Source organism: Tigriopus californicus, chromosome 5 (assembly GCF_007210705.1).
Source record: "Tigriopus californicus strain San Diego chromosome 5, Tcal_SD_v2.1, whole genome shotgun sequence".
Classification (NCBI taxonomy): domain Eukaryota; kingdom Metazoa; phylum Arthropoda; class Copepoda; order Harpacticoida; family Harpacticidae; genus Tigriopus; species Tigriopus californicus.
Window position 1 is genome coordinate 14,951,879 of NC_081444.1, and position 17,618 is coordinate 14,969,496.

Sequence of the window (17,618 nt, forward strand, 5' to 3'; positions counted from 1 at the left end):
ACAAGCAGTTGCTTGTATTTGACAGGCTTGCCATCAATTCACTACATTTTTGTGTCCTTTTCATTAAATTTCAAATACTCGCAGAAACACCCCTGTTTTGTTTTTTTTTGAAAAAATAAAACCTATACATTTCCTGATTTACTCAAAAATTATCAAAAAGATATTCAATCCCTTAAAATTCTACATGAGGAAAAAGAGAGGTAAATTCGATGGATTTTACAAAATTGCCAAGATCTAGGTGTCACAAAAAGGTAAAAAAGAGGCAAGATACTAAAGTATCCAGAAACGAAAGCAATACAGATTAAAAGGCAAAGAGAACAGCAAATACTCATAAATGTTAGAATGACATCAACGCGCACAAACCCTGCTTTAAGTTTCAACCTTTTTCTAATGATCACTAACATTCGCCTTAAAAAAGTGTTTTTTCGAACATGAAATGCCGGATCTAAAAATGGAAGTACGTCAGGTAATGTTCATCGACTAATTAGATTATCTTATTATTTACTGCATTTCATCTCAATGAAAATCAAATGAATTACATTTTGCCGTAAGGTACCTAATTTGATTGCTTGGAAATACCCTAAAATTACTTTTAAAAGAACTGAGTGCTAAGATATTATATTCAAAAAAAGATTGCAATGTTGGATATGTTTATTTTACAAAAAAAGATATTTACGTTCCATTTGAAAAGAACGACTCTGTAGGACTTGCATGCTCCAAAGAAATGACTGGAACACTGATTGAAGAGCATGCTACCGCAAAGTGCTTTGTTATCTGATCCTTGTGCAATTTCGACAATTGTCCCAAAAATCAGCCAAAGTTTTTCTCCTCAAAGCTATTGTTGAGGAAAGTCTAGCTAGCATTGATACTGCATTTTCTTCTCGTAATCACTCATGGCATCCTGCACAATATGAATCGAGGGCATTCCCCAAGGTTCTCAAATCCAAGAGGTTTCTAAGCGTTCTAGTCCTTACTTCGTACAGTAAGTACGTGTACGTTCTAGTGCGATAACTAGTTCTCATACATGTATATACGTACACACAGTAAATCGGTGTTCCCATTTTCCATGGCGTGTTCAGACTGGGAAGGACCGAGGACCAGACGTCATGATCGATGTCTTTACTTTTGCGCCATAGTTGGCATGCAACTCTTCTGGTCTTTGGGTCTTTTTGGTGATTGGTGGGACACGACCCAGTCAAGGTGATTGAGTGATACGAGAAACCAAAGCCAACCAGGACGACATTTTTTGTTATGTTGTAGCAAGGTGAAGCAAAAAAGAGTTACATGAATATACAGAGAATAGGAAAATGATTCTTAAGAATTGCTAGTGATGGAGGCTAGTAATATATCATTTACAAATTTGATAAATATAGTTATTATATTACGCCGATTCTTCCGATATGCTTTCATCCTGGAACCTGACAAATTAACTGTGTTGGGGTATTTGCAATGAAGTCATCCTCCATCTTTGCTCCCATTATTAATTTCATTATCGTGCAACAGAACTGTAGTTTTTATGAAACTGTTATAAGATCTGTCGTCTACTAGTCCCGGTTTTGGGCATGAGTTTCAATTTAAAAGTGGGTTTTCAATCCAAGAGTAACATGATTTACTTCTTTTTAGCTTACTCTATGTTTTAGGTTTTTTCAACTAGTGCTAAAAATGACATATTATTCTCTGCCGGTTTCTATGATTAAATATCAACATCTTGAGAATATTCTAAATTTGTTAAAAAACTGGGTCAGAAAGTATCCTTATGTGGTCTTTTAGATTCCTTTTTCTGAATATGTTTTGAATCAAAATTGAAATTTTGCCTTGTGGGTAGGTACGTAATTGATTTTTGATTTGAATGAAATGAGTGCTTCGATTCAAAACACAGGTCAAAATTCATGCTATGGGAGTCCTAAAACGGCAAAAAATACCAAACTTACTACGTAGTCCTAGCCACCTAGGGCTGCTCAAACGAAATATTGAAAATAAGCGGCAAATATCTGCAAATTGAAATTCATATTTGGGCCTTTTCGGTACATGTATAATAAGTTCTTGCATTTTTCATGTGTGAAGCCTTGGGAAAATTTGCATATTTCCCCCAGATCTATCTATAACTTTTTTCCTTAATCTTGAACTGCTTGGGATCTCATTCCTAGGATCGGTGAGGCAGTCCACCAAAAGCAAATTTTGGCAACTTTCAACGCATTTTCATTTGCATAATTGGCTACATCTGTTTGTACCTTTTGCACATCCTTATTCATTAATCCGAGTAATAATTTTCCACGGAAGAAGTTTTAATTACTTTGGAGCTATTGTTCTGTAACGGCAAGTTATACCTCACCAATAAATCTTGAACATTTATATTTCGTCAATTTACAATGTTATCTGACTTTGGTGTTTGATGTTGATGATGCTATGGACTTTGAGCTCCTTAATTGTTGTCAATAATTGGACATGATGTACAACTTTATCTTATCCCACGTTGCATACTTAACTTGGCAAAATTTGAATATAGATTTTATCGATGAATTGCTGCCTTATTAAGATTAGGTTTCATCAGGGCTAATATCTGTATCCAGACAACGTTTTGATATCCATACCTTTTTTTAATATTTTGAACGGCATCATTGTAAATGTCAAAGGAAAAGTTGTGATCGAAATTCAAGCGCAGCACGAGCCTCATTTATTGGAAAGAACCTGGGAATCAGCCGCCAAGTTGTCCACGATAACCAGAACGATCACTGAGGTCGCATGTTAGGTTTCAAAAGAGAACTTAACATTGTCAGGTACATCCCCCACCCTCTTATTGGAAATTAGGTAGTTTGTCCTTCAGTCCGTCATGTTGTCAACCCTAGACAATTTTTCATTAATGAATTGGATGAATTGCTTTCCACACTTTATTTCATTGAGTAAGAACTTGGATCGGGCAAATCATTTGACATTGTTGCATTGATGATGAGCTGAATCTTCTTCCTAGCCCTCGACATGGAGCAAAGGTATTTTATGGTCCTTCGAACATTGGTGTCCTTCACACCTATGGTGACTCTGATTGATTTGTCTTGATTCGACGTTTAAAGGCATTAATCATAGCCAGGATCCACACTGATTTCTCAGCCTTTGAACCTCTTTCTAATATCATTGACAAATTGCCGTTAAAGTCACTCTAATTTGGCCAAAGAGTATGAAAATGTGGTTAAAGAGTTTCTATTGGACCATCTACTCCAAAATAATCAAATCCCAAGCCAACAGTATGGTTTTCAGTCTAAAATGAGTCAGCGACCCAACTCATGGAACACTTGGACAATTTACCTCTAAGCTTATTTGGCAGGTTCACTGGTCATTGAGAAGCATCCGAGATTCTAACTTGAGATCTCGTTCAACATGACGAGAAGGTCATTCAAGAACGAACAAGCACTTACAAAGTTATGAATACAGAAATGAATTTATAAAGGGCGACATCAATTTCCTGATTTTCATTTGAGGAAATAGCAGTTTTGCTCTGCTGATGTTATTATCCTCAGAAAACAGTAGAGAATTGTGGCATTAAATGGCTCAGAACTATGAAGTGACAATGAAAACAATCATATTTATTGTTTTCGATATGAATAGTCAAAACGACCAACGACATGGATTATTTCATTAAACTACGCCTACGTACAATCAGTTTCTGCTGAATCAAATTCTTTTTGTTTGTTTTTTGGAAAATTACATTTGGAAAAGCAACGAGAAATTAGAAAGGAACAAGCAAACAGAACTCAACCCGTATTGTTGTAGGCGTGTGGATCTTCTCTAAACATTTGATCCTGACGCAAAAATGGATATCTTTCAGCAATCAAAACGTTCGCTTAGGACACTTATGGATGGGATTGCAGAGCGGCGTCACGTGTGTAAAAATTTCAGCCTACAGGTTGATCATTTTCTCTGCAGATTGACTTCTTTCCCAGAACAAGCCCTAATTGAAGAAGGCTGTTATTAAGCCTGATATAAAAGGAGGTCCTAGCAAAGATTGTGCGCATACTTACATTGAGATCCAGTGTCAAAGCATCATGATTTGCAACAATCGGCTTTTCGTCGTGGGGGTGTTCCTCCTGGCTTTGTCTATTGAGCAAGGCCATTGTTTCTTTTGGGGTACACGATGGGAGCGAAGTTTCTTTGTTCCGGCGATTGCCACCACCAATGGCGATGATGATTGCCGAGTTGAGGCCACTGGGACCAATGCCCCTACTCGAGTCCAAGGTGATTTCAGACACGATCAAGACTTCCTCTCGGTAAGAGTTTGATGGCTAATGTTGTTGCATTTAGGCCCTAATTAGAAATGCCAACTAACTCTTCCAGAATGTGGGCCTTAACAATACGTTTCGCGTTTGCCAAGTTTTGGAGCGAAGAAGATTCGGATGGTTTGGTGGCAACACACGGACCAGTTACAACTACTTGACCGGAACAGTTGGTTCCCTCCTAAGAGCAATCATTGCCTGAGACCAGACAGTCTGAAGAATTGCCAAGTATTGATTCAAAGACCTATTTGGTCTGCATGGCTTCAACGTTAATTAAAGAAACATTTCCAATGGAGATGAATTGAATGAAATAAAAGGTTGCTGACATCAAAACTCGTCGTATTTTTGTGATTTTAGTGTTTCGTAGTTTGATTCTGTACACCATTTTCGTGTTTTGTTGGTTAATTTTTGTCATGTTTTGTTTAACCTGGATTCTCGAGGGCTTGATGGTGCTCTCAAAATGCACATTAAGCCTCGATGGTCACTAGAATTGACCCTCAATCCTGGGTTGGGACAAACATCTTGGATGCTTTTGAAGGCGTACAGTATCAGATGCCTTTTATACCTTCGCTGAACACTGTACAGTCCCAACTTTTCTAGTCTCTCCCTATATGAGAGCTCTCTCATTCCTGTGATGTTACTAGTGAAACATCTTTGGACTTGCTCGACCTTTTGCAAACCTGCGGAACTCATTGGTGCCCAAATGGGTGAAGCACATTCAAGATTTGGCTGAAAAATCGACTTGCACAGAATTAACATCGTGATGCTATCTCTTGACTTAAACGTGCGATATATCCAACCACACATTTGAAAAGCTTTATCCCCTTCAACTGGATATGCTCATAGAACTTTCCATTATTTTGGAGGAGTACACCTAAATCTTTCATAGATGAGACATGCTCAATATCTTTACCTCTGTTATCTACGAGTGGAGTATTTAAAGGCGTTGACCCAAAGGTCATTGAGCGGACTTGTATTCCATTCAGCCATGTCACTCTCAGTCAGGGCGGCTTTACACAGGGATGGAAAATAAAGATTGAATCCGGTTTGGGTATTGAAGGAGAACTAGTTTATTACTAGAGAACACATGTATGGTATGTCTAAAAATATGAAACGAACAAACAAATTAACTCCATTTGAAACAAAGTGAGTTTTCATTTCAGATTACAGATAAAAACATTTCCCAGAAAAAAAACGAAGAACTGGCTCCAATGAAAACTAAGGTAAAAGACATAGCTTTGTCAATTGGCATGGTTTCTAAGTCTGCGCGTCGTCGTTAATCGTTTCTCAATTATTTTGCGCGGTAGTTTTAGCACTTTTTGTGATCTGCATATTTTGTTGTTTGGTTTAATCACAAGCAAAGGCAATAATTCACTTGTCATTCTGTGCTACCCATTTTCCCTTTGTCCAGTGATTATTGCTTGATGAAGTCCAAGTACCGGAAATGTTTAGAGTGTGAACCATAACGCCTGGGAAACAACTTGAACGGCAGAATTGGTTAATGACGCATGTTTGTCTTGTGAGAATTGGCTGAAATCTGGCGTTGCAATTTAGCATCCAATGCTTTTCATTTGATCTACTTTACAGTGAGTATAAATACCTACAATCTTATTGACACTACCATCAGTTTATCTGCATCCACCAGCAAACCAACACCACCACTGTTATTACTAAAACACATCCTGATCCTTCACCATGAACTCAATGACTTTATTTGCTCTTTTCACTGTGGCCGTCTTGGTCTAATTGAGTTCAAATTGACATTCTTGTTCAGCCAAATCTTGAATATGCCTCTCCCATTTGGGCTCCAACGAGTTCAGCAGGTTTGCGAAAGGTCGAACAAGTCCAACGATGTTTCACTAGGAACATCACAGGAATGAGAGAGCTGTCGTATTGGGAAAGACTAGAAAAGTTGGGACTGTACAGTGTTCAGCGAAGGTACGAAAGGTATCTGATACTGTACGTCTTCAAAAGCATCCATGAGGTTTGTCCCAACCCCGGATTTAGGGTCATTTGTAGTGATCGTAGGGGCTTAACGTGCGTTTGGGGAGCACCTTCAAGCCCTCGAGAATCCAGATTAATAAGAACAATAAAGTCCGCCTCTCTTCTTTCCCGAGCTCCTTCATTGTTCAATTTGCTCCCTTCAAATATGCGTAGGGCTTATGTAGGCGTTGATCCAGTAGCAGGATTTAAGTCAGACTTGGACAAGAAAATTCCTGATCAACCTTATATAATTTCAAGGGTTAGCCAGATCAACCAACACCAAGTCGTTGGTCGATCAAATGATATATATAAATAAATAAATAGCTCATCTTGAACTGCTGGGATTCCAATCCCAGCAGCGGTAAGGAAGTCCGCAAAAAAAGAATCCCATCCATCAGTAACCTTAAAGTTCTGAAATGTGTATATAAAGATTAAAGAAACATACTGTAATGAGTACTGTTATTCGTACAGAAAAGAAAATGTATATTTGAAAACAACGTTTTTAGACTCTTTCTTTCTTTTTCCTTTATGATAATTAGCGAACCTAAAAAATATAAATCAAAAGTAATTAACTTCGTTTTACTCAAACTGGTCTTTGATCATCAGAATTAGATATATTATACAAATACCAATACAAAACGTATAAGAAATAAAATAGTGAGGACAGTTTTCTCCCCATCTCTAGATTGGAGTAGCCCTGGATTCCTTGTGCTAAAATGATAAAGCAAAATTGTATGCTGGCATCATAGTTGCGATTAATTTCAAGTCACTTGCAAAACATTTACATGTAAAACGTTTGTTTTAAAGTGAGTTTGTCAAAACGTTATGTGGTAACAATGAGTAGGTTCAAGGTTTAAGTTTTATAGTAGCATTAGCGCTATAACTTTGACCATATCCCTTTGAGTGGTTTTCTGCCCCAATATGGGGTTATGTGACGAGATTTGTCGTTCCTATGAATTGCTTATTTTGAACTAAGCGATTGATTTCAGACGAAATTTTCGTCTCGGTCCCATGTCCATTTCTTTATAAGTTCGTGGTTTAGCTAACGTTTTTTGTTATGCCACGGTATTTAGATCTTGAATATTTCAAACAGAGCCTCATGGCCTTCGCGTTGTGTGAAATTTTCTCCTTTGTCACATTTGATTTTATCATCATCACTATACTGAAAACTGTACTCAATATAGACCATAGTGTTTGAGTGGTACTTACCAATAAACCAATATTTGTACACATAAACTGTGTCCCGAAATTGACTTCCTCTTCTTTTATTTGCTCTGAAACTGTCAGGAAAGGTCCCATGAGTTAGGCTAATATTTACTTAGGTAGCCACATCAAACTCAATTTCTGTTGCAATTGGTCGCACTTTGATATGACTTTTCTTGAGTTTCAGCTGAAATCAGTCTCCACGTTTTTTAACGATTTTGTTCAGAGCATCGAGATTAATTTCGCACTTCAAAGTAAGTAACTCCTTGTGGCAGTATTCTCATAGGCTTTTGAATGGAGACAAGTCTGGAGAGTTGCTCGGCCATATGACTGAATATTCTCTGAAACGAAGAAAAGTTCCAATCCGTCCTCCCAAAGGCCAACAGCTATGGCTTTGACATGGAAAATCATTTCCATACCAAGGCTACGTAGACATCAAACAAGGTCTAAAACCGAAGGCCCGAAATGACTAAGTATTCTGGTGTAAATAAAATCTTCATCATAAAACCGATAAGTAAGGTGGCTACGTTTCATTAGTTTGTTCAAAGTTGTAAAATAGAATCCGTTGCCAAAGAGCTGATGTTGAAAACGTGTTAATTCAAGAGAGGAACTCAATTTCTGGACACACTGCAGTAGCTGCTTTCAAAATCGTAATGCATTCCCTTTACTATTTTATGATCATTGGTTTGTTGTTACAAGTATGGTTACCATAACCAAAATCGAAGTTTCGGCGACGATTTTGACCACAGAGCTTTCAGACATTTATTATTAATTAGTATAGTGAACCACAAACCAATATGAAATTTTTATTTCATAGTATGCCCTCAAAATTGATGCACATGTTCAAATGAACTTGTCTCCATGCATTGATAGGATTACAAAAGGATAACTGGTTATTAAAGACTAGACTATAGTAAACCTACAAACATTGTCTGTCATGAAAGGCATGCCGCCAAAAGAGAAAAATATGGAGTTGTGCAGAAAAGAGTCATTCTAAAGACTAGCAAGTTTCGAGTCTTTTCGCGATTTTTGTGACATTTTGTTTTGCTTGAATGATCGTTTTATGAACCAAATCCGGATTAACCATTCGTAAGATTTTTGAAATTTTATCAATTGTTTCCATTTGGAATCTTTGACATGCCAACGTCACAAATGCTGATATTAAGAAGTAGCATCTCCTTGATGAAATAACATCAACTACAAATAAGGAAGTGCTTTAAGTCATTCTTTTATTGGCATAAACTAAGGAATCAGTCTTTTCATACTAAATAGTGGTTTTGATCTTCCACTTAAAAAGGCTAGTGGGACCGAGCTCTAGTTTTTGTTCCAAGGATCAAAAGACTCGTAAGACTCAAGCCATTAATTTGTGACTCGTTTACAAACTTGACATGTTATATGCTAATTATCAAAATGACACATCCATTGAAGAAAGAAAGAAATAACATTGTACCGCAACTTGACCAACTTTTGACGTCTACAAACTGACGTTGTTCTCAATTTGACAAATACCCATTACCTGCAATCGAGTCATGTCCAAAAAGAAACTTGTAGCAAATGAGTAGGTCGAATGTACATTACGTTGAGCAGAATGTAAATACCTTCCATTTTTGTACAACTATAGCACTCTATAAACTTATATAAAGCCTCCCCCTTTCCACGAAGGACATATATAAAGGCATGTTTTTGTCGTTTGGCGATTTTAGAAACACTCAAAGGAAAAGGGGATCAAATGATAGTAGAGCGTAATTCAAAGGCAAATCATGCACAAAAGCACTTTCTCACTCACTATTTTTTGTCAAATTCCAGCAATAGAATTATATCTGGCGCCATGGATCCCTTTGTATAACAACTGATCACTTTGAAAAACATGTTAAAACTATTTGAAAAAGTCAAAATATTGATGACATTACTTCCCTCTAACACAAATTTTATGAAAATATTGCAAGTTTAATCAAATATCAGTCTACTTTTGTACTACAAATTATATAAATGTTGGTTCAACTTTTGCTAATAGTTTCTTAGTTTTTGGTCTATTTATATATTTAGGGTGTTTAACCTTATTCTATCTTTCCATTTTACTTTATCATGTGCGTCGGGAGTTATTGTTCCTTCACAGATCACTATATTCAGTCCACGAATAATTACGTTTCTGATCAAAATATTTCTCTTTGGCAGTAATTTTATCATGTCCACCGTCTCCGGAAAGACATCACTTGCTCGTAAGGGTTAACTATTAAGTGTTTAATCCTATTTACATCGACAATCCAGAAAAAATTATACAAAGAGGCAAGTTGCCCAAACACTAAATTGTATACTGCCATTTATATTAGTCAAGGTAATCCCCTCTAAGCAATTGCTTTCATTCTGACCATGTCCAGCGCTAGAGGCGACACTTAAACGTCACGAAGCGATCCTCCAAGCCGCATTGCCGCATTGCTACAAGCAAATTTATAACTGATCCAACGTACGTTAGACCAAAGTTCCGTAATCCAGCGCTTTGTATTGGACCACATGCTTAGAATGCAATGTTTCCGGAGAAAGACGTCACGTGTTTTTCAAGCCAACGACTTCATTCTTGCCAGGCATGTCCATCATTTGCGTTGATGATAATTTTAACCCAGTGATCGTAAGGTTCTTTCTTTTGACATTTTATTTAGCGACTCTGGAACACTCACGAATGAACTTCAGCAACAATGTCTGAATATGTTAAACATGATGTGAGTGAGATCCTTAGGCTACCCAAATAAAATATTTGGTTGGTTTTCATGAAGCTCCTCGATTAGTTAAGTGATAGAGCACTGATTAGTTTGGTCCGGTCAGATTTTCTATCCTTTGAAGTTCGCAGATTTCAAGCCGGACTAGGCTCGTCTACCTGTAGGGTTGTCCGGATATTTTTGACGTTAATTTTGGTGTGATTTTTTAAGAGCTTTTCTAACTGCTACTGGGAATGAAATCCAGCACTATTGAATTGAAAGGTTGCAATTCGTCCAATTTACACCTTTTAATTTTTGTATGATATTTGGCCTGCCAATGAATAACTTTGAGCAACGTATCACTGAAAAATACGGTTAAGCATCGAAATAGCACTGATAAAGTTCACTTTCTATGTATCCTTGGTTAGTAAAAGCTGTATATAATTTCTTTGTTCCTAAACCAAATCAGAGTATCAGGTCTTGATGGCAAAGTGGCCTCATAATCAAGAAAAAGAAATCAAATACTTTCGGACCTGTTTCAAAACAAACAATTTCATGTTCTAAGAACCAAAATGAATGGTTCATATGAAAAGTTAATGTAAATGGATATTATTAAAGCTGTTCACAAACTTAATAAGTGAGCCTGAAGAACATATTCCTACTTTCTTCAGCACTTAACACCATTTCCAGGAGGGTGCACGAAAACTGTGTTCACATTTTGACCAATCGGTGTCTAGAAACCACGACTTCATGTCTATTTATGTCCTAAAACAACGTTTCATTAGAGCAAACAACACAAAGTCTGTTCCTTATGGGCTAGATTCAGGTATTTTTTGGTTTTTCTCCATGATGTCATAAGTTACCAGATGTTCGTTATAGTAATGGTTTTCCTCGTGGCATCTTGGAAGTCTTAGGGGAAATAGAGAGACATGTTACGTTGGATGTTTGGCTGTTAGTTGAGCGAATTGGCGGTACTCTTTTATGCGAGGGGTATGTCAAGTCAATTTGTCTTGATATTTTGTCTCACCTTTGCAAAATAATCCACACGAAATTTTCCAACATCATGCAAGAAATGCCTTACAAGTAATCTCATTCTCTTGAATCGAGTTTCCCAGCCGAAACCTACATGAACCCAAAAAGTGTCCTTGGAGAAGCTATTTGGCAAAGGAGAAAGACAGGCGGTGGCCATGGCAATAAATGTCCTTCAAGGCTCTTTCGGGCACATTCGCTTGTCAAGGACATTTGACGCTGATGATTGGTTTCCTTTCCATAACATTTGCAGACACATGATGAATATCTTAACCATGAGACATTTTTACTTAGCTTCGACATGGGCTTCTTCTCAATGTCATTTTTTTGCTTAGAAAATTCCAATTGAAAAAATTGCCCTCCCAATTGTACGCATATGCCTAACGATATATTCTGATAAGGAATGGATTGCACATTGTAATACTCGACATAAGTGGTCAACATTTTTGTTGAGAGTCTTGTAAAAAAAACTTTGATCTATCCCATGAATAGACATGATTATTTGTTGATGTGTATTACTTTAGGCTTATCGGTTCGATGGAACTCAAACATTACATGTGCTCCCTTAGGAAAGAGGATTGTATATCATAACAGAATGCATCAGGAGGAAATCTATGATTACATTATAGATCCATCTCAATGCGTCACACGAATTATTTTGACGACCTTGAAAGTAAGGGGGATTTGGACAGCTTTTAGCTTCATTGTTTAATAAATAAGAATTTCATAACACATTGCAAGAAATTGGTTTTGGCTTGAATGCCACAGGTAAAAAGATGCATTAATTTGCCTCTAATGATGATATTCTTGATCATAATCATACCAACTTCTATTTCCGGGAATAGCAACAATACTCGAAATCTTAATTAATGGAATGAGCAAGGCAGAAAAGCGATGGAAAAACCCGAGATGCCCACAAGTCAATCGACCAGTGATTGAGTAGTGGATTTCTAGAGATCCACGTGACCCATAACGAATGAATTGAGTTTTAATGGAATACCTTGACTTATTCCTGCCAACAAAAAATGGGCCAGAAAATACGAAAGTATGTTACCATCTTGAGTATAAGTACTTAACTTAAGCTTGTCAATCATTTTCTTTCGAGCGTTTCTTTGGTCAGTCCTTGACACAGTAACCAATGGATACCTAGAAAGACTTCCATGTACAAGCACATTGAATAATAGCTTTTAGTTATTATAAGTCAATCTATTTCATGCGGCAATGCCAGAGGTAATGACAGGTGAGTTGATTATCATTTATCAGTTTCATTATGGCAAATAGGGAACGATATAACGTAATACAAGAGGTGAGCAAAGGATATCTACAAGATGGAATACATGTACCACCACATCTGAAACACAGTGATCCTCAGTAGATGCTTCTTGGCATCTTGGAGCCTCCCACCGATCTGGAAATCACTTGATGGCTCGAGACCTCTCTAATTTTGTAGCTGCTCTCGTTTCCATTGCCTCCGTAGGTGGAAAAACTGGAGGTCGTCGCTCCATCTCCAAGGTCTTGACCATAACGAGTCCGCTCGGTTAATGAGGTCCGAGGACTGGGCGAGGATGAGAATCGATTGGCCGAACTGGACGAACCTCGACGTTCTTGAATCTCGTAGCTAGACCTGGGTTTGTTGTACCCATAAGAAGTCGCTTTAGGGACAGGGTTGCCGTACAGAGAGGGAATGCTTATATCCGATGGAGAGTCCTAGAACGATAAAAGGTGACTTATCCACGGCTCAAATTGTAGGGTGATCTTGAGCAAAAATGCAAAACTTCCTGATGAGAAAGGATGTTTTTTTATCCGAATTGCCTCTATTGTTCTTTTCTCAGTAAGAGAAGTGAATTGGGAGAAGAAATATATTTGCCCACGTGATACAGCCTCGAGTCTTTTGTGACCATGCAATAAAAGGACAAAAATGAGGAGCCCCATTATTAGCAAAAACAATACCGCTCCGCTCCGCTTGAAAGCCTTTGCGAACTTATTTCATTGCCTCAATTATGAATGCTCCTCAATTGTTGGAAATTCATCCGTGCAGTTCACTAAATGCCGAAAATGCATCCAGAGATGCAACTACGAAACAACGTAAATTAAAGCAACGCCTCGAAAATGTTCACGATCACGCAAGTGAGGGGAAAAGTAGCGAAAGGAATAATCCGTCTTTGACCAATGGTAGTGTATTATGATGAATTAACCATACCTCCAAAGTGGGTCGCTTTCCAGCTCGAATATCTTTGAGTTTATCACTGGATATGAGGGAGTCCAAATTCGACTTCAAATCTGATCGCAATTCCTGTAACAAAAACGACGCCAGCACCACTCAAAAAGGCTCCGTTCTTTGGCGAATTGACCAATCAAGATCCCAATGAAAGTATATTGTGGTCGATTAACTTCTTTAAATATAACCATCACCCCTTCCTATGCCCAAATATTCCAAATTGCAATGAAAGAGGCTCTTCTTACCCGTCTATTTGGTGAGGAGAACTTCCTGGCGTCCGCAAGATCTTGAGGGTCAATCGACGGTTTCCTCCAAATCTCTTTGTCCTTGTCCGAGTGAATGACCATCTTCCGCTCGAGGTCAATTCCCAATTTGCCTGAGGACGGACATTACAAGTAAGGCTCACAACAAACTCCGGCGAATATCTCTACCAAAGGTGGGCGTTCAACGGTTAAAGGGTAATGAAATGAATATCAACAAACATTATTCTATATTTGCATTGGGGATTATGGCCTATTCTAAAAGATTGATATGAGTAACTCCCTCAAACTTCAACACACAGCATAATATTTTTACCAGCATTGAAGTTATTACCAAAATATAGAATTATAATAAAAAAATGTACAAAAAAGGGAAAAAACGGGTGGTCACACCTACACTCGAAAATTAAAGATGGGCAGTCGCATTATAATTAGTCAACGAATGATATACCAGAATCCAATCAACCACTAGCTAACGAATTAAGGCTGTATTTACAGGAGCTTATTTTTCAAATGTCAAAAAGTCAGTAAGGAGTGCTGATTGTTGCACCGAGTTGCATTGAATTAAGTTGCTTAATACATCGTTTCATTAACTTTTCGTCTTTTCATAAGTTGAAGTTTCCAATATCAGCCAATTGGTAATCAGTTAATTCAAGCAATAATCGAGCTTTCACTTTATGTGCCATCTTTACGACTTTTTTTTTCTTATTTATTTGATCTTTGATTTGATTCAAATCATTCAATTTGCTTTTAAAAAAAGCTTTAAAAATCAATGATGAACCATTATCCAACCATTTCTCACCAAGAATGCCCACCTTTGATTTCTACTCTAAAAAAGGTAACGCAGAGAGCCAGGAATTCTCTAACCCAGTGGCCGAGAATTACGTAGTTGTGTCAACAGAGAAACAGTTCCACAGCCACATTTCGTGGTAAAAATTCCCAAGTCGATTCACTTCAATGATTACCTGTGGTCACTTGGGCTCTCTTGGAAGTGCTGTTCTTTCGACTTCCGCCATTGCTCAAGCTGGATCGGTAATCATTTCTGTTGCCATCGTACTGGTCCTCGGCATCCACCCATTCTGGAGCCATTTCGAACACGAGCTCTTGGCTTCTTTTGTCCTCTTGATTGTTGTAGCCATAATTGGGCAGCGGCATAATGACGAACTATCAACGTCAATAGCTCAGGTCAAGACGTCAAATGGATGAACTGAAACACCACTTTCGAGTATGTAACACCATCAATCTAATATGAGTAGTTATTACATCCATCGTGATGCATTTGAGTCGCTCAAGATAAGGCAACATAATGCCTTTCATAGGATCCTTCTCGAAGTAGGATCACTGTTGGTGTGTCCGTCGTAAAACAAATTTATTCCGACGACTTGCAAAAATATGTTCGTCATTTATATTTAAATCGATCGCACAACGTGGAAATTTACCCACCGTTCTCTCCTAATCTCTCGATATTGACTCGTTTGGTGTGTTGCTATGGCTGGAAGCTTGATTTGATAGCGAGCCAGGTCTTGTGTCAATATTCGACCATTTCCCGTTTGATGAACGTCAGTCCTTGAAGGTATCTTTACTACTACCCTTGCCGTCCCCTTGGGTGTTTTATTACAATGAGGAAAAGGAGTATTGTTTTGTTGGTGGACTCTTCGAGGGGTATTCATATACTCATTTGTTCTGGTTCAAAAGGAATAGCTATTTAGTTAATGAGTACCACTTTCTAAACGTTAAAAATGAGGTTCCCGTTCTGATGCTATCTTTTTGAAAGAAAACAACGAGGGCTTGCCCAATCAATAATAAATACCCTGCCTCCATTTGTGTTCACAGGTTTTTGAGGACAATTTCTTACTTAGCACTTGTGAAAACCCAATGAGGTGCTCACTGGTGAGTGGAAAAGCAATTTTCCAGCCAAATGTGAACGTAGCCCAATGATTGGAAGCTCTTAACATTTGTTTTCGGATATTTTTTTTACCAATCAAGGGAGAAAAGTTTCAGCCATTAAAATCAGTTTTCGGAGAGTTTCAGAATAGAAAAGTATAAATAAGATCCTGAGCCCTTGAAAACTTACGGAAAGATACTTTTTTGTGTTGCATTTATTTTGCCTAACAACATGAAAGTGATAGGTGTTGGCTATAGGCACAAAAGGCCTCCGCAATTCCTCGTTGCGATGTTCGCCTCTTACTTGTGTACAAGGGGCAACAAAAGAAATTGAACAAAAAAACATTCATATTTTTTTTGATATTATTGGGCTTACAGAAAGTCAATGCACCTTGCAAAGATACAACAGGCGCCTTTCTTTTTTGATTGCCCCTTGACAACATAGCATTTGATGTATTGAAGCGACAGGAATGTGTTTTTTTAGAAATCAAAAGTCAGATTATAATCCCAACATAGGTTGTTAGGGTCCTGTTGATGCGACCTTTGAATCGAAATTTAGTTGACTTGAAATAAAACTGTTCTATTTCTTTTGGAAAACCCTGCACTTCAATAACAATTTAAAAAGTCATGCTAAAACGCACTCCCGGCAAGATACTCTTAAATCAATATAAATCCTTTATTTTCATTGACCAGGGATCAAGTTTGGTTTGACAAGCTGTGCCATTGTGACTTCAATTTACCAAGAAACATGTCAAGCTTTTGACTGATATAATGGAAAAACTGTTTCAAGGTTTGAACCTTGAACCTTGCAGACGTGCAGCATGACAAGGGTTTCTATGTAAAAAATATATTTTATGTGTTTATTGAGATGCATGGCTAAATGGTCCTTGTCCTAATTTCCTGGCAGGCTTTCCAAAATGAATGAGACCATAGATAGAGGCTCCCATAATTCCATTAAACCTTAAGAGTCAGATCAAAGCCATGATGCTAGAGGTTGTCTTCTTACCTTAAGTGCACGATTGACGAACCTCACCAATTGTGATCTTGGTCCAATACTCGAATATGATCAAGACAAGCGTAGGTTTTGGTGTGCTAAGCCATCGTCCTTCGTAAGTTTTTACATCGAACTCCCTCCAACACCCACATGTCAAGAGCACAGATGTTGCTTAAGGATCAGATACGTTGACCGAGCAACTACCAACTCATGGCCATTTTTGTACGGTACTAGCCTGAAAACATACATAATTTGACTCCTTATTTGTGCACAATGCTAGATGCAGCTAAGTAACTTTCAACTATGCAATAAAGACTCTAAAAAGACCTCTTAGGAGCAGCTTTCGTGCACTATAAAGTGTGATAGATCACTTTAAACACGCTAGACATCAGTGCGATAAATCAAAATCTTTTTACGGTACTTTGGCGACAAATCATCAACATATTGAATACATTTTTGATCTCATGAACTCAGACGATTTTACTGGTCGCTTTATGAGATGCTAAGTTTGCTAAAAATGCCTCTGGGAATTAAATTGACGGTTAAGCAGCCAAACTGGCTTGTTTTTATATAAAATATTTGATAGGTCCCAGGGTTTATGGAATCAAATAAAGAAATTGTTTTGTGTCAGATGATGTAAACCCCTTACAAAAGCTGAATTATGGAGATGAAAATGACCAAAACTCAATATGAAGGCTAGAAATCTTCAGTTTTAGCCCTTTGGGTCTATAATACCAATTATGGTACCAATTCGGTTTGACTTTCATCTCCTTATTCAGAAAGATTTTGTTTGGTGGTCAGTCGTATCAACGTCATTGATGATTCCAAATTAGAAACATGAAAATCAAGTGATTCCTGAGGTTGCTACCAAATTTGACCTTTTAGGGTATCAAAGGGGTTGTTGGTTACAACGATTGAGCACTTGGGTGAGTGAGGTTGGGTCCATAACAAACCACAAAAGTACCGTCCTTGAATGCCAACTTTGATTATAATATAGGAGGAGGCAAATACGGGTCATATTTTGAGTTTTTATAGTGTTTTTCCATGCTACATATCTAAATGGGTTGTCTAACTTGGGATTAACGCGTC

General features: G+C 37.7%; 2 protein-coding genes across 2 annotated transcripts; one reads left to right on the forward strand and one right to left on the reverse strand.

The window, feature by feature from the left end:
- The first annotated feature begins 3,983 nt into the window (after positions 1-3,983).
- Positions 3,984-4,598, forward strand: LOC131880452 (uncharacterized). Its single transcript, XM_059227093.1, has 2 exons — positions 3,984-4,259; positions 4,327-4,598. The coding sequence occupies exons 1-2, from the start codon at positions 4,038-4,040 to the stop codon at positions 4,465-4,467; spliced, it is 363 nt and encodes a 120-aa protein (XP_059083076.1). The 5' UTR covers positions 3,984-4,037; the 3' UTR covers positions 4,468-4,598.
- Positions 4,599-12,364: 7,766 nt separating this feature from the next.
- LOC131880344 (uncharacterized) lies at positions 12,365-16,696 on the reverse strand. The gene is made up of 5 exons (XM_059226949.1): positions 16,542-16,696; positions 14,617-14,858; positions 13,637-13,767; positions 13,374-13,466; positions 12,365-12,880 (listed from the first exon to the last, which is right to left on the reverse strand). Exons 2-5 carry the CDS (start codon positions 14,804-14,806, stop codon positions 12,542-12,544), a joined length of 753 nt encoding a protein of 250 aa, XP_059082932.1. The 5' UTR covers positions 14,807-14,858; positions 16,542-16,696; the 3' UTR covers positions 12,365-12,541.
- Between the last annotated feature and the right edge of the window lie 922 nt (positions 16,697-17,618).